The 27,493-nt window shown below is 46.2% G+C and overlaps 1 protein-coding gene across 5 annotated transcripts in view; it reads right to left on the bottom strand.

The window, feature by feature from the left end:
- Positions 1–15,342: 15,342 nt before the first annotated feature.
- NHS (NHS actin remodeling regulator) overlaps positions 15,343–27,493 on the bottom strand; it is a 249,527-nt gene continuing 237,376 nt past the window's right edge. For 4 of the 5 annotated variants that reach the window (XM_032100727.1, XM_032100728.1, XM_032100731.1 and 1 more), the window contains 4 exons: positions 24,994–25,125; positions 20,793–23,750; positions 20,185–20,311; positions 15,343–19,491 (listed from right to left, as the gene is read on the bottom strand). In XM_032100727.1, the coding sequence (XP_031956618.1) occupies positions 18,867–19,491; positions 20,185–20,311; positions 20,793–23,750; positions 24,994–25,125 (3,842 nt within the window). In that variant the 3' untranslated portion in view covers positions 15,343–18,866. The remainder of the gene's footprint in view (positions 19,492–20,184; positions 20,312–20,792; positions 23,751–24,993; positions 25,126–27,493) is intronic. The other variant, XM_032100729.1, reaches the window with a different exon arrangement.

Raw genomic sequence — 27,493 nt, 5'->3', positions numbered from 1 at the left:
GCCATACTCTCGGGTCTATCGCCTCTTCATCTTCTTGCCTTAGTATCATTATCCTTGCTACCATGTGCCCTTTTTCTGGCACCACACCTATTCTTAATTGTACCTGTAAGTCTTGACCCAAGAGATTGCGCCCTAACTTAGGTATGTACAACAAGTTTACACATCTCTCTCTAGAATTTCCTTTTACTTGTACTTGTTCTATAATAAATACATCAAATGGGTCATTTTTAGCACCTTTTACTTTACATTTTTGATTACTCAATTTACACCCCACTGTAAGCTTTGAAACACATGACCTATCTGCTCCAGTGTCAAGTAAAAACTCACATTCTTCGCTCTGGGGACCAACTTCTGAATTTACCAGGGGCTCTGTCTGATGTCTGATCTCTTTCCCCAGAGCGTAGAGCCCCTGACACCCCAAATCATCTCCTTTTAAAATCCTCTCTAGCGTGTCCTGTTCTTTTGCGATTGCCTCATCCATTTGCCGCTTTTTGCAGAATCTTTGTGTATGAACCTTTTCTTTGGAATAGTAACAAACTTATCTCAACCCAGGGTGGTTTTCTCCACTTGTTTGGCCCCCCTTTTTCCTCCGCTTCTCCTTTTGACTCTTCCCTCCCAGCTCCTACTCTCTCTTTTGCTATGGCCACCATAATCTTTGCTTTTGTCTTAGTCTTTTCTTCCTCTCTCCTTAAATACACCTTTTGCGCCTCCCTCAACAGTTCATTAAGGCCCCTTTCCTGCCAATCATCCATCTTCTCTAATTTCCTCCAAATATCAGTCCACGCCCTGGTTACAAACTGTATCTTTACCAATATTTGTCCCTCTGGACTTTCTGGATCAACACTCGAATACAACTGAAAGTTTCTTTTTAACCTTTCCAACCATGCACTAGGTGTCTCATCCTTCTCCTGTTGGCTATCAAAAGCTAGCCTTGCATTACTTGTCCTAGGAACTGCTTCTCGTCTTCCCCTTACTATCAAAGACCTATAGTCTCTCATATTTCTTCTCCCCAGCTCCTCATTAGGATCCCAATCTGGTTGATTATTTGTCATCTTTTCCTCCCCTCGGGGACCAATCCTGTTTTCCCTTTCCCAGATTCTCATCCCTGCTGCACGTATTAATTGGATCTCTTCCAGGGAGAAAAGGATACCCAAAATAGAATTCAATTCCTCCCATGTATATACACTAGGTCCTAGAAATTGGTCCAACTGATTTGATATCCCTATAGGGTCTTCTAATAAACTCTTTATTTCTTTTTTAAAGTTCCTGACCTTAGAAGCTGTTAATGGTGCATTTACAAACCCAATTCCTCCCCTAGCACCCCCCATGGGTACCTCTCTCAGTGGCAACAACTCCTCCACTACTTCTTTCTTGGACTGACACCTTTTTGCTTGAGACCAAGTGTTATAATTGTGCTGACTTGAGCTCCCTTCTGATTTTTCCTGTTTCTCTGTTTCTGCATTCCTACAACAACAATGTCCATCAACTCCCTGAGAACCTTGGAGTCCATCCCCTCCCTGTTCAGTTCCTTTATTAGGAACCGGTTCCTCAGCAGGTGACTAAGACATCAAAGGGAAACTAAAGGGAACAGACTGAAATGTAGGAGGTGTAATAAGGGACATAGGGAGACTCTGAGATATAAAAGAGGGATCTGGAGAATAAGGCTGGACTACAAAAGGAGCGAGGAACGGTGTCGGGCAGACAATTGGGGTTTTGAGTTCTGGATTATTATATACAGGACGAGGCTGAGGTGTAGGTGGAGGTGCGGGCAGTGGTATTGGTTGACTAGAAGGGGGTACTGGAGGGGCAGGAGGGTGAACTATAGGTGGTGTTGGTGGAAAGGGAGGTGGGAGGTGATCTGAAGGATCCCATTCCCTCTTAGGGTTTTCCTCTTTTTCTTTTTTTACCTCTTTTTCCATTTTGTACACTCTTATCTTTTTGTCCCAAATCTCATTTTCTAACCAGCAAGCTGCATATTGAACCTCCTCCTCATCTTGGGACTCCTTTAGATTATTATATTTATTTAAAGCTACACATAACCATTTTTCTTTAAAGTCATACCAGGTCCAATAAACAGGTCCTTGAATCCTCTCCTTTGACCAAATCTCAACACTATACTTTATCATTTTTATTTTATCTAATTTCTTTAAATTATCATCAGTGTCCCAATGTTCCAGCATTTCCCCCAAGGGACTGTTGGGAGGAATGCCTTTTATCTTGTTCTTTTCCTTCTTTGACTTCCGGGAATTCTTCCCTGCACACTGACCCATGATTCAATAATAATTGGATTATAATTTAAATATTTAATGAATTACCAAAATAATTCAAGTCTTATATTTAAATCAATTCCTTAATATGGAAACCTAATAAGACTCTTGGTCTAGAATGATAACCCAAAGTATCTCAGTAATGCGGGAGAGAAAAAGAATAAAAACTATGTGTGGGAACCTCGAAGAGATCGTGGGAACTAAAAAAAAAATGGCGGTCCGTGGGAAAATACCATGAGAATATAAACAAGCCTCAAAGGTTACTAGAAACTGGGTGGATCCTAAAGTTTTCCAGCCCCTCTCCTTCCGTAACTTCCAACACCACCCCTTTCCTGGAGCTGGGGGCGTTCCACAAATTTTAAGATGGCCCGCGTTAGCTGTAAGACACCTTTCACAGCCTTTCACCAAGCCCTGACCGCTCCAGTGGAGTTACCAACAAACTCCTCAACAACTCTGAGATTTAAAACCTTCTTATATTTGAAGAAATACATAAAATCCCAACACCATACTGGCAAGCTCACTCTTACACAAATACACAAACCTATCCACGTATAATACACTCCAAAATAAATAAAATCACCTACACAAACTAAATATTTTACATTCATACACTCTCTCCTTAATAGACGGCCTGAGGACTATTGGATGAACCTCACCTTAGGACCTTGCCTATCAAGCCTCCCGCAATCACGTGACCAAATCAATCTCTCCCCCCCCAAAAAAAATTCATATATATATATCACTGATAAGTTATAAAAAAAGTATTTAGATAAAACAAATACTACTAACAGAATATGCCTCTGCGTCCCTCTGGAGCAGTTCCCACTTAGCCCGGTCAGCTCTGGACGCAGCAGGCTGCAGGGGCCAGCCTCCGGAATCCGGGAGACCAGAGGTCTGGCTCGTGGGTCCTTCCACAGGACCGCGGCAGTAGAGGCAGGTGGTGGAAGAAGGAGGCAGTCTCAGTTCTGGGTGAAATCTGGAAGGTTTATTGTGCCTCCTGACAGGAGACCTCGCTCTCCGGGGGTGCCCAAAAATGAGCAACTTGGAGGGTTCGTGCAAGAGGTTTTATGGAGGGGTGGTGACAAGGGAGGGATCACAAGAACAACCAATTAAAGGAGGGGAGGGTGTGGTAGACAGGATAAAGGGCGCACAAGGGAACCAATCATAGGAGAAGAAGGGAGGGACCCTTTCCCCATGGCAAATCACTTGACGCTTCTGCCAGGACTTCCTAGAGGCTTGGGAGGAGTGCCGGAGTGATTGGCAGGGTCCAGGGAGGAGACCAAGATGGCACATAGGGCAATTAACATGAAACTGGGAGGGTACAAACTGGGTTGTCACAATAATACAAATCCAAGGGGAGACCCGGACTAAACCAAACAGAAACACACTCCCACAAGAATACACCCAAGTAGTCTTGGATTCCAAATTAAAAGATAAAATCACTTAGACATATATATAAAACAAAAATAAAACTTATCCCTATCTTGGCAGGTTCTAACACCCCCTCTCACTCCTATTGAGTGAGGGAGCTTCTCACAACTGGTGGCCTCTTGTCACAGCGCTGCGAGGAATTTTTCTCACTCCCTCAACAAATCCCCCGCACACAGGATTCCCAGCTTGAGGCGCCATGAGAAACTTCCCCCCCTTGCGAGTCCACTCGGGATCCCTCACTTGGGGTCCTAATCCCCCTTGGGTTGGGTACCTTCCCCTTCCCCTGCCAGAGAAGGGGCAATCCCCTGTCTGGCGGTCACATGGTCCTGATGGTCTCCGGGCAGAAGTTATCAACCTCCAACCTCAAGGGTCCTAGTCCCCAGGTGCCAGATCTCCCCTTGATCTGCCCTGAGGAACTGCCCTCCAGGCAGCCGTGGCCAGTGAGACTACTGTGTTCCCCCCCCTCGTTGGGATTTTGGGATTTCACCGTGTGCTCCGGCGTCCCACCCGAGAGTCCAGCAGCCCTCACACCCAGTGCCAAGCCAACCCTCGGAGCCTCCAACCGCGGAGGAACGGGAGCCTACGTGGGTAAGGGCGGCGAAAAGGAAGTACTCCCCTGTCTCCCCCTCCCTGGGGTCCCTAAGGGTACCACACTCTCTTGTCCACACTCGCTTCCCTCCTTTTACTTGGAGGTCCACACTCGCTCTGGGAGCCCACTCCACACAGCCCCCGCTCCAACCAGCCGCCCTAACACACACTCTCGCACCCCCTTATGCCTCACCCCACTCGCAATACTGACCTGCGTATCTGCGAGCCCTGCTCCCTCTCGGAGGGCCCTCCCCCTTCTGGGTTGTCGTGGTCTCAGCCGTTACTTGGGAAAGCCAGCTGCCCCTCCACGGTCTCGAAGAAATCCAAAACTCCGGGTGGCAAAAATCTGCCAGACGCGTCTTCCCTGGACTCGTCCTTTCTCGGGACCGCCTGGGGGCGTGGCTTCTCCTGGATGAGCCCCCAGAATTGTTGTAAATGAGACTGAGACTTTTAAAGGAAAAGTCAACTCGTTTATTTGTTAACTGCTGAGAGCGGGAACCCAGGATAAGCCCAGGCTCTGCGCGACAAGCCAGAATAAAACAATACTCCAACAAGACAGTGAGACTCACTGGGTGCTCCCTTGGACCCCAAGTTCCGCAGGAGGACCCCTCCCCTGGGGGCAGGTAGCTTTTTAAAGTGTCTGGTGCCACCGGACCGGTGCATTTCTCAGTCCTCGTGCTGATTGGCCCCTTTCCTGTTCGCTGGTTGGTCTATACCTTTGTGCATTCCTCACCAATCATTTTCAAGCAAGTCCACTTCATTGGTTGGCTCGTTCTCCAATCACAGTCTAGGGCATCATCCTCATCCCTTGTACCCTACGAAGCAATGTGCTAGAAAGTTCCTTCTGTTAAACCCATTGGGTCCTTGTTATATCCCCATCCAGTGGTTACATTCCAGCATTACACCCGTACAGTCTCGCAACTTCCCTTGAATTAACATGTCCATCTATTCCACCCTCAACTCCCTTCTTTTATATCTTATTTAAACAGTAATAACCAACACCCTGAAACCAATTCATTTATTACAAGGGAGGCCCCACATTGGGCGCTAGCTGTCGCAATGACCGCCACTGACCACTGCCCACGCTAGCCCCTGCGGTGTGCGACAGGAGTGGGGAGCAGCTGAAGGCTCTTGGCTTTAAAGCTGCTCCTCTGGAGTTCAGCTCTGCCCAGGGGAGCTGAAGGCCCAGACACGGTAGCTGTCAGGAGTCCAGATGAAGGAGAGGATAAAAAGTAGCAAGGAGTCTTGCCACAGGAGGTAGTCCAAGTTTATGGAAGGGTCTCCTCAGAGAATAAGCCCAGAACAGATTGGCGAAACATCATATAAAGGGAGGTGTTACAACGGGGATGGCTTAACTGGGGACCAATAAAAGTCTCTGGGGGAGGCATATGGACAGGGTGTCGAGGGGTGGAGGGAAGGGGATCACATGCTCCAATGGGGCGTTGAGGTTTAGGGGATTTCCAGGAGGGGAGGTATCCAAAGGGGCAGGACCTTGGGGGATTAACGGAGACCATATAGGGGTAATTATGGAGGGCTTTGGTGAGAGGCACAGAACTTTCGGGAAAGCTGGGAGGGTTTGGGTGATTGATGGGGAAAGAGCTAGAACAAGGGGAAGAGAACAACCATATAGGGAGCACTGGGGGAGCAGCTTGGGTCTGGGGCAAACCAACTAGGAGTAGGAGTGGGGAAGGTAGGGATGAACCATCGGGGTACAGAGAACGTACAATAAAAAATCCCGCATCACCACACTGCGTCAGCGAGCGGTGGGACGCTCGGGCAGGAGAAGGCGGTAGAGCAGCAGGCAGGATCATGGTAGGATCGTGGCAGGCTGCAGCAGGATTGCAGGCAGACAGCTGTGGGATAAAAGAGGATAGGAGAAATCTGGATAGGAGAGCAGAATCATGGACAGGGACGGTGGGGCAGGAGCGAAGGCTGGGCAAGAAGGGTCAGCAAAGAGTGGGTGAGAGAGGGCAGGGGCTAAGGCCAGGAGCAAGGCCTAGGCGCAGGGCTCAGAGGCAGTCAGTTGGGCCATCGGTAGGTGGCAGGGCACAGCTAGCCTCAAGCAAGCAGGGACTGGTTTCAGCAGGCTCTGGCAGGCTATAGCAGGCTTGTGTGATGCACTCCATGATTGTTTATATACCATGTAGCTCCTCCCATGGTCTAGTCACTTGAGAAAGATTATTGTATAGTATGGAGAGTCTGCCCCCAGCAGCAAGGGTTGCCCCCCTCTCTAGGGGGAGTAGTTTAGAGTCTAATAGCGGAGGCTTTCTTTCCCCAATAGGCTGCTGGAAAATCTCCCCAGAGAGAGAACCCTTCTCTATTTCCATAAGGGGCTGCTTGCTCAGAGAGAGTCCTCAGCAATCTCCTCCCCTTCATGAGGACTTGCTGCCCATGCACATGCTTGCATGTCACAGCTCCTAGAGCATGTGTCCTCCTGGTACTTTTCCATTCGACATCTGTCTTGCTTTGAAAGACAAGTGTCTGCCAAAGAAGGTGGGAACCTCCCTTGGAATGGAGAATATGACCCCTTCCCTCTGAATTATTGTAACTTTGAAATTAAGGGGCTTTCAAGCTACCTGTGAAAGAAAGTCTGCCACGTGGATGCCCGTGTCCCCAAGAGTCGGGCTAATGAGGAACATCTACCCGAGTGGCAATATCTTTCTACTCCTCAGCAGCCCAGATTGGTTTTCCGTTATGCTGCCAGTTGGCCTTTTTCCACCTTTCCAGCCACCCCCACAGAGCGTTGGCTACTATCCACGAATTGGTGTAAAGGTAGAGCTTTGGCCACTTTTGTCTCTCAGCAATGTCTAGAGCCAACTGAATGGCTCTGAATTTGGCAAGTTGGGCTTCTGCAGCCTGTCATGTGGGGCTCCATACAGCTGCTTTCCACTTCCAGTTCATCCCTACGATGCGACAGGAACTGTCAATGAAAAGAGCGTAGCATGTTTCTTCTGCTGGCAGTTGGTTGTATGGTGGAGTTTCCTCAGCATGCGTGACTTGTTCTTGTTCCTCTTCATCAGTGAGACCAAAGCTTTCATCTTCAGGCCAATTCGTGGTTATTTCTAAGGCCCCAGGGCAATTCGGGTTTCCGATACAGGCGCGTTGTGTTATGAGGGCAATCCACTTGCTCCATCTGGCATTGGTGGCATAGTGGGTAGAGGGAACCTTTGCTTTGACCATCCACCCCAGCACCGGTAGTCGGGGTGCCAGGAGGAGTTGTCCTTCAGTGCCAATGACCTCCTAGGTGGCTTGGATTCCTTCATAGGCTGCCAGGTTTTTTTTCTCTGTTGGAGTGTAGTTGTCTTCGGACCCTCTGTAGGTTCAGCTCCAGAATCCCAGTGGCCGACCCTGAGTCTCCCCAGGTACCTTCTGCCAAAGGCTCCAGGACAGACCTTTGTTCCCAGCTGCAGAGTAGGGCACATTTTTCACCTCTGGTCCTGTCCTGACTGCGACAAGGGCTACCGCATGAGTGATTTCCTGTTTGATCTGGGTGAAGGCTTGCTGCTGTTCAGGGCCCCAGAAGAAATTGTTCTTCTTACGGGTCACCAGATAGAGAGGGCTCACAATTTGACTGTATTTATGAATGTGCATTGTCCAAAAGCCTATGGCGCCTAGGAAAGCTTGTGTTTCTTTTTTGTTGGTCGGTGGAGACATTGCTGTGTTTTTATTGATGACCTCAGTGGGAATCTGACGTCGTCTGTCTTGCCACTTCACCCCCAGGAATTGGATCTCTTGGACAGGTCCCTTGACTTTGTTCTTTCTGATGGCAAAGCCGGCTTCCAGGAGAATCTGGATGATCTTCTCTCCTTTCCCAAATACCTCCAATGCTGTGTTCCCCCACACAATGATGTCATCAATGTACTGGAGATGTTCTGGAGCCTCACCCTTTTCCAGTGCAGTCTGGATCAGTCCGTGACAACTGGTGGGACTGTGCTTCCACCCCTGGGGCAGTCGGTTCCAAGTGTACTGCACGCCCCTCCACATGAAAGCAAACTGAGGCCTGCACTCTGCTGCCAGAGGAATGGAGAAGAATGCATTTGCGATGTCAGTGGTGGCGTACCAGTTCGCTGCTTTGGGACTCCAGCTCATACTGGAGCTCCAACATGTCTGGCACTGCAGTGCTCAGTGGTGGAGTTACTTCATTCAAGGCATGATAGTCCACTGTCAATCTCCATTCCCCTTCAGACTTGTGTACAGGGCAGATGGGGCTGTTGAAGGGTGAATGGGTCTTGCTGACCACCCCTTGGCTCTCCAGCTCACAAATCATTGTGTGGATGGGAATCACAGCATCTGTTTGTTCGGTACTGCCGGTGAGGCACTGTCGAGGTGGCAATTGGCACTCGCTGCTCTTCTACCTTCAGAAGCCCAACTGCAGAAGGATTTTCGGTCAGCCCAGGCAAGGTATTCAATTGCTTAATGCCCTCTGCCTCCACAGCAGCTATTCCAAAGGCCCACCTGAGCCCCTTCGGGTCTTTGAAATACCCGCTTCGGAGGAAGTGTATGCCCAGAATACACAGGGCCTCTGGGCCTGTCACAATAGGATGTTTCTTCATTTGGATATTTTCCAGTTAGGCTCACATCAGCTTCAAGGAGTGCCAACTGCTGCGATCCTCCTGTGACTCCAGAAATAGAAACCGGTTCTGCCCCCACATGTCTTGATGGAATCAAGGTGCACTGTGTAACTGTGTCAACCAAAGCTTTGTATTTTTGTGGTTCTGATGTGCCAGGCCATCGAACCCACACTGTCCAAAAGATGCGATTTTCCCTGGCCTCTACCTGGCTAGAGGTGGGGCCCCTCTAGTCCTGGTTATCATTTGAAACTTGAGCTACTTCCCTTCTGGTGGAGCTCCCTCTCTCAGTATTACCATCCTTCAATTCACGCACCCGTGCTGCCAGGACAGAAGTCGGTTTTCCATCCCGCCTCCTCATGTCTTCCCCACTGTCACACAGGAAGAACCACAGTTCAGCTCTTGGGGTGTACCCTCTCTCCCTAGCTGTGGGACGTCTGCTTCTGGTAACAGGGCCTCTGGTCTGCACTGATGCAATTTGGAGAAAGCCCTCTTTCAGCTTCTTCCTGAGTTTCTGATGAGTCTTGTCCGTCCTATCTTCCATCTTCTGTATGGTCTCTGACAGACTCTTTTCCACAGCTGCAATTCTTGTTTGCGTTGAGCCGTGCACAATGTCTGCATATGCCCAGAGCCTCCTCACCATAGAACTCACTGTCTTGTCCCTGTCATTCCATGTCATCATTGGCAAAGCAGGGGCATATTCTGGTGGTGCGTGTCGGGCAAGTTTCAGCCACATCGCCAGTGTGCATTTTACCATGTCAGGGCTCCTAATTGCTTGGTCACCTGAGAATATGATCTTTATCACTGCCAGTTCTCTCAGGCATTGAATCCCTTGTTCCATGGTTTTCCAGGGGTTTAGCTGTAGCTGGAGATCTTCTCGGCACAGGTATCTTTACTTCACACTTCTTAAGAGCAGTGTCCAGAGACTGAGAGCTTCAGGACCCCTTGTCATCCTTTGGTCAATAGTTAAATCATGTGACAGGGATCCCAAATGCCTCACTTCAGTGCCATCCAGAATTGTATCATCGCCTGCAGCGTCCCAGATTTGGACCATCCAACTTAATATAGTTTCATCACGCTGTCAGGTGTAATCTTTCCTCAGGGTATGAAGGCTTTCTGTGGACAGGGACTCAGTAATGATCTCAGGTTCCAAATCCTCTGCTGGCTGTGAAGGTCCTGGCTCCCCATAATCATCCACTGGGTGAATGGATTTGGCTTTGTGTTTCTTTCTCTGGATAGGGGCAATTGTTATTTGTTTAGGCTCCCCATCTGCTTTAGCTGCAGCTGGGGTGATTGGGGTGCCCACTGGCTTATTCTCCTGCTCCTCTGTCTGTATCTTCTGCTCCACAGTATCTAACAGGGTACGGTAAGCATTAGCCAGGACCCAGCACATGGCAATGAGCTTTTTCTTTTCATCGGCGTTGTTATTGCAGTTCTCCTTCAGATACTGTCTCACCTCAGCGGGATTCTGCATTCGTTCAGGGGGGAAGTTCCAGGCTACTGGGTCAGAAAACTGCTTCAGGGTCTGGCCTATGTCCTCCCATACTCCACACCACTTAGAACTTTCCGCAACTGGGGCAGGTGTCTGGGCAATCCCTCTGGAAATCTCAGCCCTTATTTTAGACAAGCTGGAGACCACATAGAGAAACCCTGCTAGATAACATAATAAGAAGGTGGTATCTTTGACTTCTAAGGGAAACTGGACACTTTCAAAAGGTGATGTGCCAGATCTGAAGGGGAAGAAGGAGATGAAGGGCTGGGAACTATCATCCCCTGCTTTACCCCTAACAAACTGGGTGTAATTACTAATACATTCCAAAAGGAAACTACCAAGGCCAGAATGGAAAAACAACATAACATACACATTCTCAATGGTTTCCATTATGTCATCCAAACTTCAAGAGATCACTAACACCACGCATATCAAAATGGCAGTCCTGGTTCTTATTCCTGACTTACAAAAAGTATAAGCTAGGGACCCGACTGCCCATAGCTGTGGACATGTACTTATGGCTAAGTTCCACAGAAAAATTGTTAAATCAAACAGCATGGTCTTACTGCTGTACCTCAATATGAAATGCTTCAAACCAAAATGTTGGGGTTTTTTTCCACTTTCATGTGCCCCTTAAGTTGGGCGCCAAACTTATGTCTCGGTTTTTGAGACAAAACTTCAGGAGGAAACACTCCGGAGTGAGTGTCTCCTCTGAAGGGAAAAGGGCCTCCCCTTTTCCTCCATCAATGAGACAAATGGGTCACAAGAAGTGGAAGTGGGAAAAAGAAAACAAACTGTTTATTAACACACAAAACAGGGTAGAACAGGATTTAAAAAAACCCTCAAAATACAACAAATTCCCGGAGAGGGAACAGACACGCGGGCTTGGACCAGCTGCAGGCTCCCTGGACTGGCGAGGAGGGGAGGGAGGCAGGGAGGCAAGGGGAAGAAAAGGGAAAAAGAGCAAGAAAAAAACCGAAAGAACCTTTTCCAGCTAGCTGGAACACAAAGGAAACCAAAAAGCCGCACAGCACTCCCGGCGCACCCCCTCCCAAGCCCTGCTGAGCCACAGAGCCCCCGAGCCGTTGGGTTCAGCCGTTAAACTGCCCCACACTCGGGTCCCGTGGTCCTCCCCGGGTCCATCTTAAAGAAACAGTGTCCTTGGGCATTGAGTGGACAGTTAAGGAATAAAGCAGCTTCATAACATCACCCCAGGACAATATATAATAATGTAAACAAACAACAACAGTGGCAGCAACAACAAACAGAGCCAGAACCCAGTGCCAGCCTTCTCTCAGCCTCAGGCCCTTTTCCCTTTGGTGCAGTTCCACCCACAGCCGGCAGGGGCGCTGGTGGCTCCCGGCCGGGCAGGGTGGGTGTGATGAGTCCCCCCCATGCCTGCAGGGGGCGCTGTGGCGTAAGCTCGGCCGCCTCTCTGCACGTGAGTAATGGTGAGTGCAGCCGGCGGAACGGATGGAAAAGGGGCTTGCTTTACAAACCCCCAGGGCAGTTGATCTCGGTGCCTCTCTGGATAACAAAATGAGCTGTAGCAGGAACTTTGGAAGCAGCAAGCTGGAACAGCAAAGGCAAGCAGAATAGTAAGTGAGATGTATCAGAAACTCCGCAGCTGTAGCAGGAGCCACAGGGTGTCCCGGCAGGCAGGGAGTGCGGGCCTACAGTGTAGTGAAAAACCCGGAGCAGTGGCAGAGAAGTGGTGGGGATGGGCAGTGGCAGCCTGGCTCCTGAACACAAGTGGGAGAGGGTCCCTTGGGGGGGCTTGGGGTCCTGGGTTTTCCCTTGAGGCACCTGAATAGATGGTGAGGGTTCTTTCTAGTGAGGTAGGGTGTTATTAAGGTCCTAGTGCAATGGCTGCTCTTACGAGCAGAGCTCTACTCATGGTAGGAGAAGAAAGCAGAAGATGGAACCGCACAGTCGTGGCCAACTCTCCCCACAGCGACTGCAGCCTGTCTCCCCTCCAATGTCAAGAGCAAGAGAGAGCTGCAGGCTGCGCTCAGCCCCTTCCCCCTAGTCCAGAATCTCGTGGTAACTCTGTCCTTCCCAAGAGAAAAAACCCTCAGGTAGGGGAGGAGCAACCAGATGTGCTCCTCCCCCTTCTCCGCGGCTACATCCTTTGTCTCTCTTAAGTACTGGTCATTATTGTTTCTTAGCAACAAATGAGAGAAAATTCCCTAAGAGAAAGAAAACAAAAGGAAAAAGTCCTAACCCCCAACAACATCAAATACCAGATTTATAACCACAGTTATAAATCACAGTTTATAACCACAGTTCAAGAAATAAAACAATACTGAGGCATTGTTATTTCAAAATTATGTTGTTATCTCATAGTGGTGGTGGTGGTAACAGCAGGAGTGGAGGAAGAAAATGGGAACTTTGGCAAGAGTTACGTATGTTAAATGTGGCCACTCAGGAGTTAAAAGATCTCTTCAGAGAAGCTGGGAGTCGAGGGATGCTAGTGACTTGTGAGCTGTGGAGTGGATGCCTTCATCACCACCCCCTTCAAGACCCCCCCTACTTCATCTGAAGCTAACAACATGGTAAATAGATTATGTAAGTCCTTTTAAGGAACCAGAAAGAAAACAACATGTGCCAGTTGGAGTGGAAGTAGTTTCAGGTCTTGTTGAGGCTGAAGCAGTAGCATGGCTTATTGGAGAAAGCATAGTAAAAGTCCTGAAGCTATGGCTCCGTAACTTGTCCAAACCCAAGTCTATCCAATATAACAACAATAGTCATTTTCCTTCCAGGGTGGTCTAAGAATGGGGTAATTTGTGGGCACAAATTTGTTGCAACCTAATGGAAGACAATAGTCCTTGAAAAGATCAAGGAAACTGTAACCAGGTATATAACAAGTTTCACTTAGGCTGTACTATGATTGATTGGTGGTACCCACCATGAGAGAGTAATGAATATTAAAAGAATAAGAGTCTTTTGAAACAGACTACAGTGGGATCCACAATGGTGGATTCCTTCTTCCTTTCATCCTCTCCAGAAAAGTTCAGAAATCGCTGTTCAGAAAGTTCCAGAAAAGTTCAGAAATCGCTGTTGCCATGTGGTGTTCAGAAATATTTAAACCATTGCTGCCACAGGCTGTTATAATAAGATTTAAATAATTGCTGCAGTAAATAAAACTTTTTAATTGTTTGTTTTGCATTGTTTCACCATAATTTAGCTCAAAGGTATCCCAAATGTACCTCTGAGTAGGCAGTCCATGACTGCCCTCTAGGGTCCAACATTTTGTGGCTATCCCAGACCAGGTGGCCCAGGATTGCTCTCTTGGGACCTGTCTTGGGGTGACTTCATGATGTTGTATCCCATATCACTGTTCTACGCCCAGAAATTAATTTTGTGCCTTTCTATGCCTTTAAACTGAGCCTGAGAGGGGGGAGAGAAAAGTGTACTTTTTCAAAGCAATGTTTCAAGGACACACAGAGATAGAGACTCCTCTGTGTTCAGCAGTGGCAGGAGCGGGAGGAAGCAGCTTGCTTTAAAGCCAGCTTTTGGCTACTTTTTCTCAGGAGAGAGACAGAGAGTTGAACTTTTGTTTTCTTGGGACTTCAGTTTTTTCCCTTTTTCTCTGCTGGACTGTTTTCAACATCAGAAGACATCAGGACTTTTTCCACCAAGGTGGAGGCCCTGGAGGTGGGCCCACCACCCCGTCCCAACTCCGAGGAGGGGAGAGAGAGAGACTCTGGAAGGACTCTGAAATTCTCCCAGGTTTCTCTCAGCAGAGCGAGAGGTTTTATTATTATTTAGCATTATTGTCCTTTTCCTGTGTGTTTCTTAAATAAATAGTTTTATCTCTTTCACTATCCTTCGAGGAAAATTTTTTTTTCCCCAAACCTGGTGGGGGAGGGGTGGTTGTAACCTGCCTTCTGTCAGAGGATATATCTCCAAATTTGTCTAAACCGGCACAGGACCTGACACCTTGCTTTCGTAAAAAAACACTGGGTATATTTTATGTAGTCTAATGTTTAGTGTTTCCTTCCACTGAGCATGAAAAAATACAGATATACAGCAGGCAGATGAAAACCAGCTTGTGTCTGCCCCTACCAGCTAACCTTTTCCTACAGATCTTGCTTACCTGTGGTTTTGGGATGGGAAAGGCACACAAGACAACAGGAAGTTATCTACATAGTCATTAACTACATGACCATTTGGTTAAATGTTATGCAAACTGAATCACATTGGAGACTACTCAGAAGGCTACCACATCATTTGGGCAATCCTCATACAATTGCAAATTATCGCTGCAGATAGCCCAGCAGCAGTCCCCAAAATTCCTCTTTTTTCACACTCTCTATAACACCACATCTGCACGTATCAGCCTTTTTTTCCACATACGTTTTTTAAGCACCAAGTACTGTGTTCCAAGGCTACTTAAAAGATGACAGCTGAAACCAAAGTTTCATGATGTGCATTTTCATCTCCATTTTCAAAGAGACCTGCGAGGGACTGTTGTTTAAACACTTAGCTTCCATGTCCTGACGTCTCAACCTCCTGATAACTGAACCATTTTAAAATGAAGTAGTGTTTGCTCTTCAGAGTTTGTGTTTATAATCTGTGGCCTCCCTTTTGCCTAAGGCTTGCTTTATCTGATAAGATCCAGTCCCTGGATTCTCTTTGTCTTGAGTCTGAAATGTTGCAATTTGTTTTCTTTTCCAGCTGAACATAAAGTAGTAGTCTCTCCATTTTACATCCCAGCTTTCTTTCTCTTAGGCTTTTCTTAACTGTAAAAGTTGTGGGGTGAATTCAGCAGTTACTAGATTCTGGCAAAGTTGTACTGGTGGGCACTTAAAGTGAGTGACAGTTTGGATAGACATTTTCCCTTAATTTATGAAAAAAAATAAGTTGAAGAGAAAGCATGATTAAATAAGTTTGAAACGTGTAATGTGCTGAGAGTGACCTTGGGAAATAGCATACTTGTAGTCTGTAGATTAGCTTTCACATCTCATTACAAGAAAGTAAGGAGAACGTGTGATTTAATTGCAGTCACGTTTATTTGCAGTTTCTATACACACTTTCTAGGTAATCAAACTTTTCCAACACATTTTTTGAGAGGGGTTCACAATGAAACTGTCACCGTTTTTACTAAAAATAAATACAAGACTTAAAGTGTTGCACAGCTCTAAAATATACAAAGGCTTGGATTTAATGTAAACTTTGAAAACATTTTACAAAAGAAACCATATTTGCAACAATTTAAAAAGTTCATATTTACAAATATTACAAAAATACAAAATGGATGCAAGTCCATAAACCATTGTCTTTTCTGCCAGCATGAACTGGTGCTAGTACCAAAATAGTTACACTGTAACCTTCTTAATTTTTTTTTTAAATTCTTTAAGTCATAACCTACAGTATTTCTCTATCTGCCACCATTGCAGCAAATGCACTCAATCACTGACCTTTGGCAAAAGCAAACATACGCTTTATTTGCTACAACTATCCCATGCCCTCTATGCTGCCACAACAACAACAACAGAAAGAAAAAAAAAAAGAAAAAAAAAAGAAACAAGAAAAGGGGAAAATGTTATTTTTCAGAACACAGCTGTATAACTTAAGAAATCATTTTCTTAACATCAGTGCAAGCAACAGAACAGTAGGTTGAAATGACGGTCCAGCAGTTACCTGGTGCACATACTGTACCCTGTCTCAAGAGGTGAGTGATGTTCCCTTCCCTCTATGGCTTGTCCTCTGGTGCCTTAATGGCATGCCTGCAATGCTACAGGGATCCCCGCCATTTGTCTTCCTGTGACTCCCACGTTTGTTATGAACTCTCTTCTTCATAGAGAATCTCTCTATTTGGGTTTCAATCTGCTAAATGTAAACTAGAAAATTAAGCAAAATAAGACTATACTGTAATGGGATTGTTCTGTGTTTGTTTTGCATTTAAAGTATTCCCTCACCATTCTGGTAAAAAAAAAAAAATTAGTGTATATATATTTATTTAGGGTCTCTATGGAATTATTGATTGGTAATAAAAAGTGGTTCAATCAAAGTCAATTCAGCTGTATTCTCTTTACTGTTTTGAATGACTACTTAACTCAGGACTATTAGAATCTTGTAAAAGTGCTCCTGGTATAATTTTTGTGGAAAATGACTGAAGATGACAAACTAAGGATTTTTTGCCCAGTATTGAAACTTCCTTTCCTCATACTCCTCAGGAGGTGGTTTGTTCTATGCTAAACATTTCCTCTTAAAACATTCTCATTCATTCACTTCACTTGTATTCAGACTTATTTTCCTAACTAAGCTACTGATGTGATTAGCCTTTTGTTTCCGAAACGTTTCTCCCTTTACCTTTTTAAAAACTATTTTAGACAATTTTGCAGCCCTTCAACTGATGGACCGGACCAACGCCCATCCCAACACACATATCACATGCACAGTGACTCTGCCTCATCAACTGAATGCAACCAGGCTACACAGGAGAACAGTAGGAAACCCTGAAAAATATATGTCTTGTGGTAAGCACTAAACAAAATCAGATGTGAACCTCATGGGGAATAACATTTCAGATCTGTTAAATTGTTCTGATTTGCTTTGACTCCTTAAAATTGTAACAGTTTTAGGTAGAACCTTCCTCTTTAAAACATGATCTGCCTTCTTTTAATAACTCTCAACTTTATGTGTTACATGATTAAAAGAAAAAAACCAGTAGAAACCGAATACACACATCCTGCCTCCCAGTCATTGACTTATGCTTAAAGCCAGCTTTTAGCTGATTTGTTTGTACCAAAGAACACTCTGCCATTCTTCTTGACCTGTCCTATTGCACACCCCATTCCTCCTTCACTATTTTCTCTGCACTAACCTTTCCTCTATTCCAAACCATATCCTACAGCAACCAACACCAACTGCATCAGTTTTGGATAAAGAGGGCCTTGTCCTCTAAGTAGCACAGATGGGGCTACATCTCAATGGAAGTTGTGCCCAAAGGAGAATCAGGCCTGTTGGTTTTATTCTGTTGAAAAATTAAAAGTATATAGCAAGTCACAGGCTCTTGCGATTTTAAGATGAGAATGTTCAAGCAACTTCAAGTAATTCAGCTTTAATCTCCCTGCCTTCATTTGTATCAAAGCAGCTACTTTGATTTGTCTCCTTTCCCACCCCACCCCAGTCCCCCACCCTGTTCTGTGTTTCTGGTAAACCCAGACAAGATCCCTACTGTACGTGGCTGGCACAATGAACTGGAGCTTTCCCCTTCCCAGATCAGCAATGAATATAAATAATGCATACACATACCTATTTCCCAGCTACGTTTTCACAGTGTCATTTTTGTAAATATTTAGGTAGCATGAATCTCATCAGCACAAAGAGAAAGCTTCACTGAAAACTCATTGCGGATATTTACTGATAAATCGAAAGCTCTTCTTGCATGCTTATAATTTGTTTCCTTTACGAACCAGAAACTAATTGTGTTTGAAGTTTATAGTTACCAGGTTATGACTGTGTTATGCATCCCAATAGCCTAATAGGAATATGAAAGTTAAATATTGTTTCCTCTCACATCTATCCTCTCTGAAGCTATCCCTGCAAGAATAAAGGCCCAGGGGAGGCTGTGGGATGGGACCCTTTGGGGCTTTGCATCAGACCCAGCTTTGTTCTGTCAAAAACACGCTCATCTTCCCCACCGATCCTCACGGTAACCCTCCCAGCTGTGCTTTCCAGTTAGCTTCTTTGGAGCTGCCGTAGAAAGACAAATGGTTTCTTTAATCCCCTCACAGTCAGCCTTTCCATTTCCTAAACTAAGGCGGAAAATTCCCGCTTTCCACTGCTCAATGTCATCTTTCAGGCCTGTCACACTGAAAGTGGTTATTGGTGGCCATGTTTTATGTCTGATATGAAAATGGTATTCACAGAATACAGTTATTACAATTGAATTCATTTGTCTTCTATAAACAAAGTTGTTATGCAGTAAATCGTTTGCCACGTCCACTTTTTGATAATTCTATTTACAAATTTTTATCAAAAATATGATATTTACATATGTTTTGTTAATTTCTTCTAAATTTTGTTTCAGCTCATTTTAGTGTAGAAAAATACCAATTCTCAAGAGCATTTTCTTTTTTTTTTTTTTCTCCCTAGGGAAGCACTACAGTGAGGGATTTGTTTCTAGATGGGCAGCTTCTGGGAAAAAAACCCACCCAAAGTCAGCTTTAACTCTGTGGAAAGTGTATAGCCTTGAAATCTACAGTGACAATGGAAATGAGAGTGGGATAAAGCAAATGAAGCCAAAAGAAAACAGAACAGACATAGCATATCTTCATCCTTTTAGAAAATGTAATGTAATAAATAGCTACAGCTGTAGTCCTTTTGTTTCCCCAGCGTCTTCTGAATGCAAACACATCTAAGCATTGATATTGCCCTGCGATTGTTCTTTTTCTTCTTTTTTTTTTCCTTTTTTTTTTTTTTTTGATTGCTACAGCATTGGCCTCTTATGTTGACATCCTTACAGAGCTCGAGTGGTGTTGACAGCCTGGCCCTGGCACCCCACCCAGCCTATGTAGAGCTCTGAGAAGACCGATCGTCGTGGGGGCTGCCATCCGAGTTCTCGGTCTCGCCCTCGGAGATGGCCTGCATGGGGGTGTTGTACAGCCTGCAGCGCATGCTGTACCGGCTGCTGCTGGCTGCCGGCGGCGCCCGTGACCGCCCCACCCGCGAGGATGCCGACATGGGGAAGTTCTTGGAGGAGAATCCTTCCGTGTTGACCCTTGGGGAGCAGGGGGAGAGCGGGGATAATGCATCAGGGCTCGTTATGGGAGGAGACTCTTCCATGCTTTGAAGGGCGTCCACCATCAGCTCTCCAGGAGACTTGGGCAAAATAGGACTTTTCAGAATTTCTGTGGCAGACATTCTGTAGCTAGAATCAGATCGGCTGCCCTTTTTAAGGAGCAGTAGCTTAAACTCCTCATTGGATGTGTTGGACTTTTTGGCATTCCTGTATATGAGCCCGGGGGACCTCTGACTGCTAATGGGAGTGCCCACACTGCTGGCTGGTGGCATGTTGCTGGTGGGCAGTGTGCTGCTGGTGGGAGGCTGGCTGCTGGTCCCAGATGAAGCTCTCAATCTGTTTCTTACAGAAAGGTCTCCAGAATCCTTTCTCCCAAGAACTTTCCTTTTTGATCTGTAAAAACATAAAGGAAAACTCTTTCATATGTTATTTTTGTAGGATAATGCTTAGCGATGTTCTGGAAATTTACAGATGCTTTCATATTAGCCAGAGTTCTCTTAATCCCTCTGTCAAATATTGGAGGCTATCAGTGACTGATGGCACTGAGCTATGGACTCCCTCTCAACATTACCCAGCTCTTCCAAAACAATGTATGCTCTTTTTAAAGACAACAATGCATACAGAATCTTAGGTAACAATAATAGAGTAATCTATTCAGTATCAGAAAACTTTAATTTCAGTTGTGATCCCAAATTTCAGTTGACTACAAAATACTCTAAAATTGAAGAGATGCCTCCTCATCTTTCTCGCTGCAACAACTTATTCACCAGAACAGCGCTGGTAGACTGGTAGGCAGAAGACAGGAACCACTGCAGGTAGTTTTTTTTGAAGACATGTATGTTTGTTAGAACAGCCTGATGTTTTTGTCTGTAAAGCATCCCACACATGAAGATACTCAGACTGCACTCCAGACCATAAATAAAGCATGTTTTAAAAGCTGCAGTTTAAAAAACTAAACTGAGTTAACTAAAGAAGGTAGTTTGAGGACAAGACTTAAACATAGAATAACCATCCTGCAGCTACTGTTAGTGGACAACTGTGCAGGGAAGCATGTTACCATTTCCCATTGCCGCAAGGTTAGGTCACCTGTGAATGACTGCAAACAGATCCTCAGTAGTGCGGGGTTTGTTTGGAGACACAAAGACATCCTCAGTGTCAGCCTGTGACTCCTCGCTCAGCGGAGACATGATAGACTCATCGCTTGGAGAAGACTCTTAAAAAGGAGAGAAGCCATGTTATGAGTCAGACTCCACTGTGCTTTGCAACAGCACCTCCAGCTGAAGCCATCAGCTCCACTCACAACCAAGTGGCCAATACCACCATACAGCCTTTACCCTCCAATCTAAAAGTGCCTGTTCCATGTTGGAGCCCATAAAAGGGGCACTGAACACAGATCTCCCATTTACAGCATAGCTGTGATAATAAGACTCTTCTGTACCCAGGGCCAGTGCTCCTCCCTTTTATCCTTTCAGTTGAAGTGCAGCAAAAGGGAGGAAATAAATATCAGAAATACAGTCTGAATACTTTGGAAACGTGTAAATAGCTTTGGGCTGGCTGGCCAGCTAAGAGACATGGGGGGCTCTATGCTTAAACACACAGAGGGAAGCTGATGTGCCACTCTGCTCTGTGACTCCACTACCATCCTGTCCAAAGCCGCCTGATTGGGTATGACACAGAAAGAGTTCCCAACTGACCTTTCAGCGAAGGCTCGTCTGCACCGCCCACTGTCTCGTCTGCCCTGCTGTCATCAGAGGCACTTTTGGTTGGGATACCTGATGTGATATCGTTTTCCTGCTTGCAACCCTCTTCGCTGAGTGAATCCACTGCTGCCATCTCTGCTTCATAGCTGATATTCCCAGGCACATGGTGGCTTACATCGGGTTGGTGCTTTAACTGATAGGTGATGGTCGGTCCCTCAGCCTGAGCTGGGCTTTCACCCACAGGCCCAGCTTCCACACTCCCCTCGCTGCCTGCAGAGAGCTCTTGCTGAGCCTGCACTTGCTGAAGATCGTGCACTGTTTCTGGTCCCTGGACAGGTTTCTTTGTTTCATCATCACCTGTGGGGACAGCTGAGCCCTTCTGAAAGCCATCCACGGGGACGGCACATGTCTGATTCAGAGAGCTTTCTGGTAAGTATTCAGCGGCCAGGTGTGTTTGGTCCTTCCCAGGTTTGATTTCAACCAGACCCATGCTTGCTGAAGTTACAGCTTCTCGCTCGCAGCTATTCTGCCCGCCAAAAGAGGAGCTTTTCTCTAAAGGTGGCTTTCCAGGGCCTGCTTCTGCTGGGGAAGTGTCAATGTACAGCATTATGGCCTCATCTGTAGAGTACTGGCGTGATACTGGTTTCTTAGCTAACAGTGGCCTCATTTTGCCTGGAGAGACATCAGTTGCCATCAAAGTGGTCTCCTGTATGCAGAGCAGGTCTGGGGTACTGCCTTTATGTTTCACTCCTTCAGGCTTGTTGACTGCCCGGAGGTGGACAGACTTGAGAACGGAGGGCGTGATGGCGAGGGCAGAGGGAGGGCTGGGCTGCAGGGCTTCCCCAACTGCGCTCTGCTTGCTGTGGCTAAAGGTATGCAGCTGGTGCCTGTGAGCGAAGGGCTTGCTCAAGACATTGTGAAGAGCACTTAGGTCGAGGTGAGTAGGAGGTATAATTGGAAGTTCGAGGTCTTTGCTCACTGAGGCGGTGCCATCTTTTGAGAGTGGCTGCTGCAGCGATGACTTCCTCTCTGGTACTTTTGGCTTCCTCTTGCTCCCCCCTGGAGACAAGGGTCCTGAAAAGAAAGCTGTCGGAAAAGAAGAGGTGGGCGTCTCTGACTGGCTGGAGTACCCACTGGAGGGTGAGGCTAATCCCGCCAACTTCTCTGGGGAGGCCAGCTTAAACTCATTATCAACAGAGGGGAGGGATGGGGTTGTAGCTCGTGACCCAGACTGAGACGTCTGGGATTCAGAGCTCTCGGGTGACTTGATGCACTCTATGACTGTAGTACCCGTAGCAGTGCTTGAATTGGACAAGGACCTGTAAGGATCACTGGATTTCAAGTCATTCAGAAGCCAGAGATCTGCATAGTGAGGTTGTTCAGCACCTTCATCTTTAAAGGAAGGGATATCAGCGGTGTCAAATGGAGCGTCCTTTAATCCGCCATCACCCTGGTTTGTCCAGGGAAGCTCCTGCTTGGCTGGCAGGTTGGGGCCTTCCACTCGGGAAGGTGTGTTTGAAAACTCAAGGGGCAGCTTCATCTCCCTGGCAGTGTGAGAGACATGCTGCCCACCACCGATCTTTGGTTCTTTCTTGTCAGGAAGGTCGGTGCTGCCCTCTGATTTCCTCAAAGACGAGCTGCGTTTTGGTGGGGCTGGCTTTGCCTTTGGTTTCTTCAGTGAGATGCTCTGCCGTCCCTGCCTCCTGTGGCTCATACACTCCTGCCAGGCACAGTCAGCTAGGCTGGAAGTCATGCTCTCGGTCTGGCCACTCTCAGAGCCTGGGGCTGCATAGTTGCAAATATAGCTTTTATTACCCTTCAGACCACAGTCAAAGTGCATGGAGGTATAGTATCCTTCAGTATCCACAGAAAAGTGTGAGCTAGTGTCTGCCTTGTCAGAGGGGGTCTTTTCGAGGAAGCTGTCATAGGTGGCCATGCTGGTAAAGCTGGGGCATCCCAGGCTGTCTGCCTTTGGGCGCTCAGGGCTGAAATCCTGGCGACAGGAGGCGTCATGGTGATGGTGCAGGTAGTTCCACTCGCTGTCACTCGTGTTGCTGTTGTTGGGGTCATCCAGTAAATCTGCCACAGTGGACGTGAAGGAGCTCGCCCTGTGGCCCCTGACCTTGTCTGCGTGGTCACCAAACTGCTCTGTGATGAAGACACTGGAGTCCTCATTGGCATTGGCAGCGGTATTGAGCGACAGCTCAGAGTCACAGTGTGAAGAGCCTGTCAGTGGAGGAGAGGCAGCAGGAGGAATGGTTTCAGATGTCTGGGAGGGACATGTGGAGCTGCTTCCGCTCCAGTTGCCACTGGAGGACTGGTGGTCATCTTTCTGGTCCATGTGGCTGCTGAGCAGGACTCCTGCTGTGGAGATGGAGTGAATTGGGCTCCCGAAGGTGTCTGAGTTGGATGAAATTTCACAGCTGCCTGAATCGACCATCCTTGACAGCCGAGATCTCCCCCTCTCGCCAATGCTGTGTTCAGGGCTATGCAGGTGCTGAGGACAAGTTAAACCAATGGGCTGGCACTCCTGTGAACCCTGCTTGCTCAAGATCTCCTTCCCATTTTTTGGGATCCTCTCCTGACCAGCTAGGAAGTGCTCTGCTTCGTAGCCTGCACTCTTGGTGGTGGCATCCTGATGGCCCTCGCTGGCCCGGGCACCCTCGCGAGGAAGGCTTCGCGAGCGGATGCGGTTGCTCACAGCAGCAGCAAAGACCGCATCCCCATTGTCCGCCAGCACCAAGATGTTGCCAGCGGAGTGGGAGAGAGAGGCTACAACGCTCTGCCCCCGCTGGGCGCGGATCCGTCGCCTGGAGGGAGCAGCTATCAGGATTTCTTCTGTCTGGCACTCCGAGTCCCGGGTCCCCAACCTCCTGTTGTTGGAGCCAGAGAATTCCGGGTTTGTGTGCACAATCACATTGCGCTCTCTTGCCACTGGTGACTCGTCTGAATCTAGGACACACGGAAAGCTGGGTGAGTGGGAGAGAGCTCCACATTTCCTGGCACGAGACAACCCGCGGAGCAACCCAAGAAGCATTATCTGCTGTATTTTTTATTTTTTAATCTTGCTGAGCATTGGACCAAATTTAAGTTTGCTATAAAGAATTTATAAGGCAGACCTCGTGCCAGTGAGGTAGGGAAATTCTCCTAGTCCTGCAACATGACCTCTGCAATGCGTTCTCAATGTAGAGCTGAGCTTGCTGTGGTAAATATTAAGACAAATATTTTCAGTTTTTATGACTCTATTTCAGCTACTTAAAGACAGTTTTCAGGAGTGGCTGCTGGACAAAACACTCCATAAGCTTCTAAAAATAATTCTGTTTTGCCTACCTGTTTGTTCAGAATTTTCATTATCTGCTTCTTTACTATCAAGAATATTTGCAAGACAAAAGGACCTTTCTTTCATAGGTTCTCTGATTGTTTATTCCCTGTGATAAACACATTCCTTCTGCTTCCCATCAAGTTTCATGGCAATGGGCCGAAACACCAGAACCATCTTCAGGTGCAGATGAACATTACGAAATAATAATTCTGTTAGTTTTATTTAGAGTTCATAAGAATTTCACACTGAATTTGCCCCCAGCAGAGTTGCTCCTAATTTACCTTGACAAAAAGTGAGGTAATTTGGTAGATTTAAGGCAAATATTCTTGGTGATAAAGAATAATAAGAAGGAATTGAGGAGTGTGATAAATAAAAGGAAGGTTTAGCAAAGCTCCCATAGGGTGCCAGCAGCTGTATCTATGGTGGATATTCAACGACGCATCTAAGTTATCCAGCTGTTGTGACAACTGATCATCACTTTGCTGAGTAACATCTGTCAGTTCTTTACCTTAAGCTCCCCTGATGCAAGAAAAAACTTTCACTTAATCTAGTTACTTTTTATGCACATAACTATGGGTTCATAACAGAAATAAAATGAAAAAGAAAAAAAGAACTGATTAACATTTACACAATAAGAGCTGAACACGTACATCTATATTACTCAGTAAGGCTCCCGGTCCTTCAAGGCCATATGGAGTAATATAGCTTTACTTACTGTAATAAATCAAATGAACAAAACATGTCATTCCTAAACTCCACAAGCATTTACACTTTAAAGGTTTCATTTCTTTGGAAGGCTAGCTACCAGCTCATATCCCTGTAATTTAAGTTGGTTAGAAAGCTATCTACGGAAGATTTGTATTTATACTACACCTATTTCTTGTTGCACTCTTCTGGGGATGCCAGAGATGGTTTTCCTCCTCCTCAACTTTCGTCTCCGCTGTAGTACAGATTGTGAATGAACAAGAGAGCAGCGTATACTAGCCTCTCTGTCAAAACCAACTCCTGCAACCCATAAATAGGTCTCATTAGCCTTTAGAAATAGTAAACAAATTTTCATGGCTGGAACACAGTGGAGGTATGTGAGCTTGGATTAAGCCTGTGAATAAACATAAGGGAGCCCTTATGTAGCTCTTATGTAAATTATATCACAGTATATCACAGTTTTACATCTAATTCCAGCTCCCCCTCAGCAGCCTGGTCTGCCAAAAATAACAGAAGGCATGAAAAGAAAAAGAACGGAAAAAGGAAAGAAAATCAGAAAGGCAAATAGAGAGCTCTTGGTAGCAGGGCATCTTTCTTATAGCTATTTATCCATCTGTCATAGGGACAATGACAGTAACTTGTCTGCAAAGCATTATTTGTTCAGCTGTAGCCTGACTTATTTTAAGCAACTAAGTGTAAGAAAACATTTTAAGGTTATAATGCCATATTGCAGTAGTTGGGTGCTTCTTAGGAGACCAATATGCCAAGGGAGCTAACATTTCGAAAAGGAAGGAGACAGCTAAAATGGGGCCAAGTCACCATGCAAGTTTAGAGAGCATTCTCTGTGACAATGACACATGGCCAAGAGTGACATGAACGGGGAGCTGCTATTTATTTGCATACATCAGGAAGTGGCCTGATTTTCCCATGTGCGCAGCACACAGTGGGAGTCTGCTCAGGTCACACAATCAAGAACCCTCAGTTTAGATTTAGAAGCACAAGTTCTTGAGTACATTTATTTATGATCACTTTCATACAGAATAGGTGAGAATTCTTTGTTTTCTTTATGTTTCCATGGCATTAGCACAGGGAAGTGTTCCTTCAGTTTGATTTTACACTGTCTAGTCAAAACAGAGTTAAAAGGAGGCTGACCAGAAGGCCAGTGCCTATCTGTGCTGGCTTTTTGCACAACTGTACACTCACGCTCTCTAAAGTTGACATGGGACAGGTTGGAAAAAATGTGCCAGGTCCATAAAAACACTAACATAAGGATTGCTGGTACAGTGGTTTGTAATCTTAAGAAAAACGAACAAACTAAACCAAACAAAAGGAAAAAAAAATCCTGATAAGAAGCTCTATTTTAATAGCGTATAATTATAGAAAACATAATTATACACAGACATACACATACATATTACATTACATAACAATGTAAAACATTAAAAAGTAACTTTCTTGTAAAAGTTCTTCTTGAAATCTACTACAGTGAAATAGAGGCTTCAGACAGATGTCCTGTAATCACCAATGCCCCTGGAATAAGCAGAGGAAGAACTTTCTTTAATATGGAACAAAAGTGCTGTAAACTCCAACAACAATCATTTTCAAAAAAGTGAACATTTCTCAGGGTTGGGAGAAGCTTAAAAAACAGAAACAGAGAGAACTAAAAGCAAACTCTTTGAAACAAAAAAATCAATCAGCATCATTGCTGGTTTTCCAGCAACTGTGAGTTAGCCAAACATGCTCTGTGTGCCAGATGCACAGGGGTCATCTCCGAGAGGAAAGTGGAAGAGGGTATTTCTTCCCCGTGACGCATACAAATTATTCCCATTAGTGCTAATGAGAATGATACACATAAACATCCAGAAGATTACATACCATTCTTGATCTGTAAAACTGATCAGTGGAAATTTGGTTCCAATGTATGGCAGGTGGAGTCTAGGCAAAAATGGCTATTACTGGAAAAGTTAACATTGGTCCCAGACCTAACTGTCCTCTGGCTGCATTAGGTGACATTAGCCCTGTTAGAAAGCCTGCACCGGTCAGGGTCCTATATCAAAACTAGAAGGAGCATCATTTTATCACCAGCTTTACCTCGTGGAAATATGCCACATTATCTATTACTTTCTGTGGGGATTTCCAGCGGCAGTGCCCAACCTATGACCGTGACCGGCTGGCTCCCGACCTGCAGCCCAGCAGGGTGTATGCAGGCAGTTCTGCTGGCCAGCTGCCTGTCCTCCTGTGGCCAGAGCACTGTCCTGGGGAAAGGAACACCCACTCCTGGATGCCACCTCCACAGGCAGGCAGAACTGGTGGCACTGGGCAGTGTCACCTTCTCTGCCAGGACGGAGGGGAACTGGGACTATGTTGCTGTCACTGGGAGGATTCATGCAGCTGATGGTGGAGCAGATGGGGACTTGTCACCTTGATGCTGTAAGACAGACGTGCTGCAAGCCCAAGAGCCTTGGTTGTGAGCTGAAGCTGGACTGTGGGCATACAGCCCTCTCCAGCACCATGGTGAATCCTACAGCCTGTCTTCAGGAAGGTTTGTGCAACACTGATAAACATGGGGAAGAACAATGGGAGGTGAGGGGCTGTGACCTTACCCCAACCCCCCCAGTTACTGGGAAAATAGAATTAAATACAAATATTTTCTCTGGAGAATGAAGGT

The sequence above is a fragment of the Corvus moneduloides genome, chromosome 2 (assembly GCF_009650955.1).
Source record: "Corvus moneduloides isolate bCorMon1 chromosome 2, bCorMon1.pri, whole genome shotgun sequence".
Classification (NCBI taxonomy): domain Eukaryota; kingdom Metazoa; phylum Chordata; class Aves; order Passeriformes; family Corvidae; genus Corvus; species Corvus moneduloides.
Note: the sequence above shows the minus strand (reverse complement) of the source record. Positions and strands in the feature narration are given on the sequence as shown.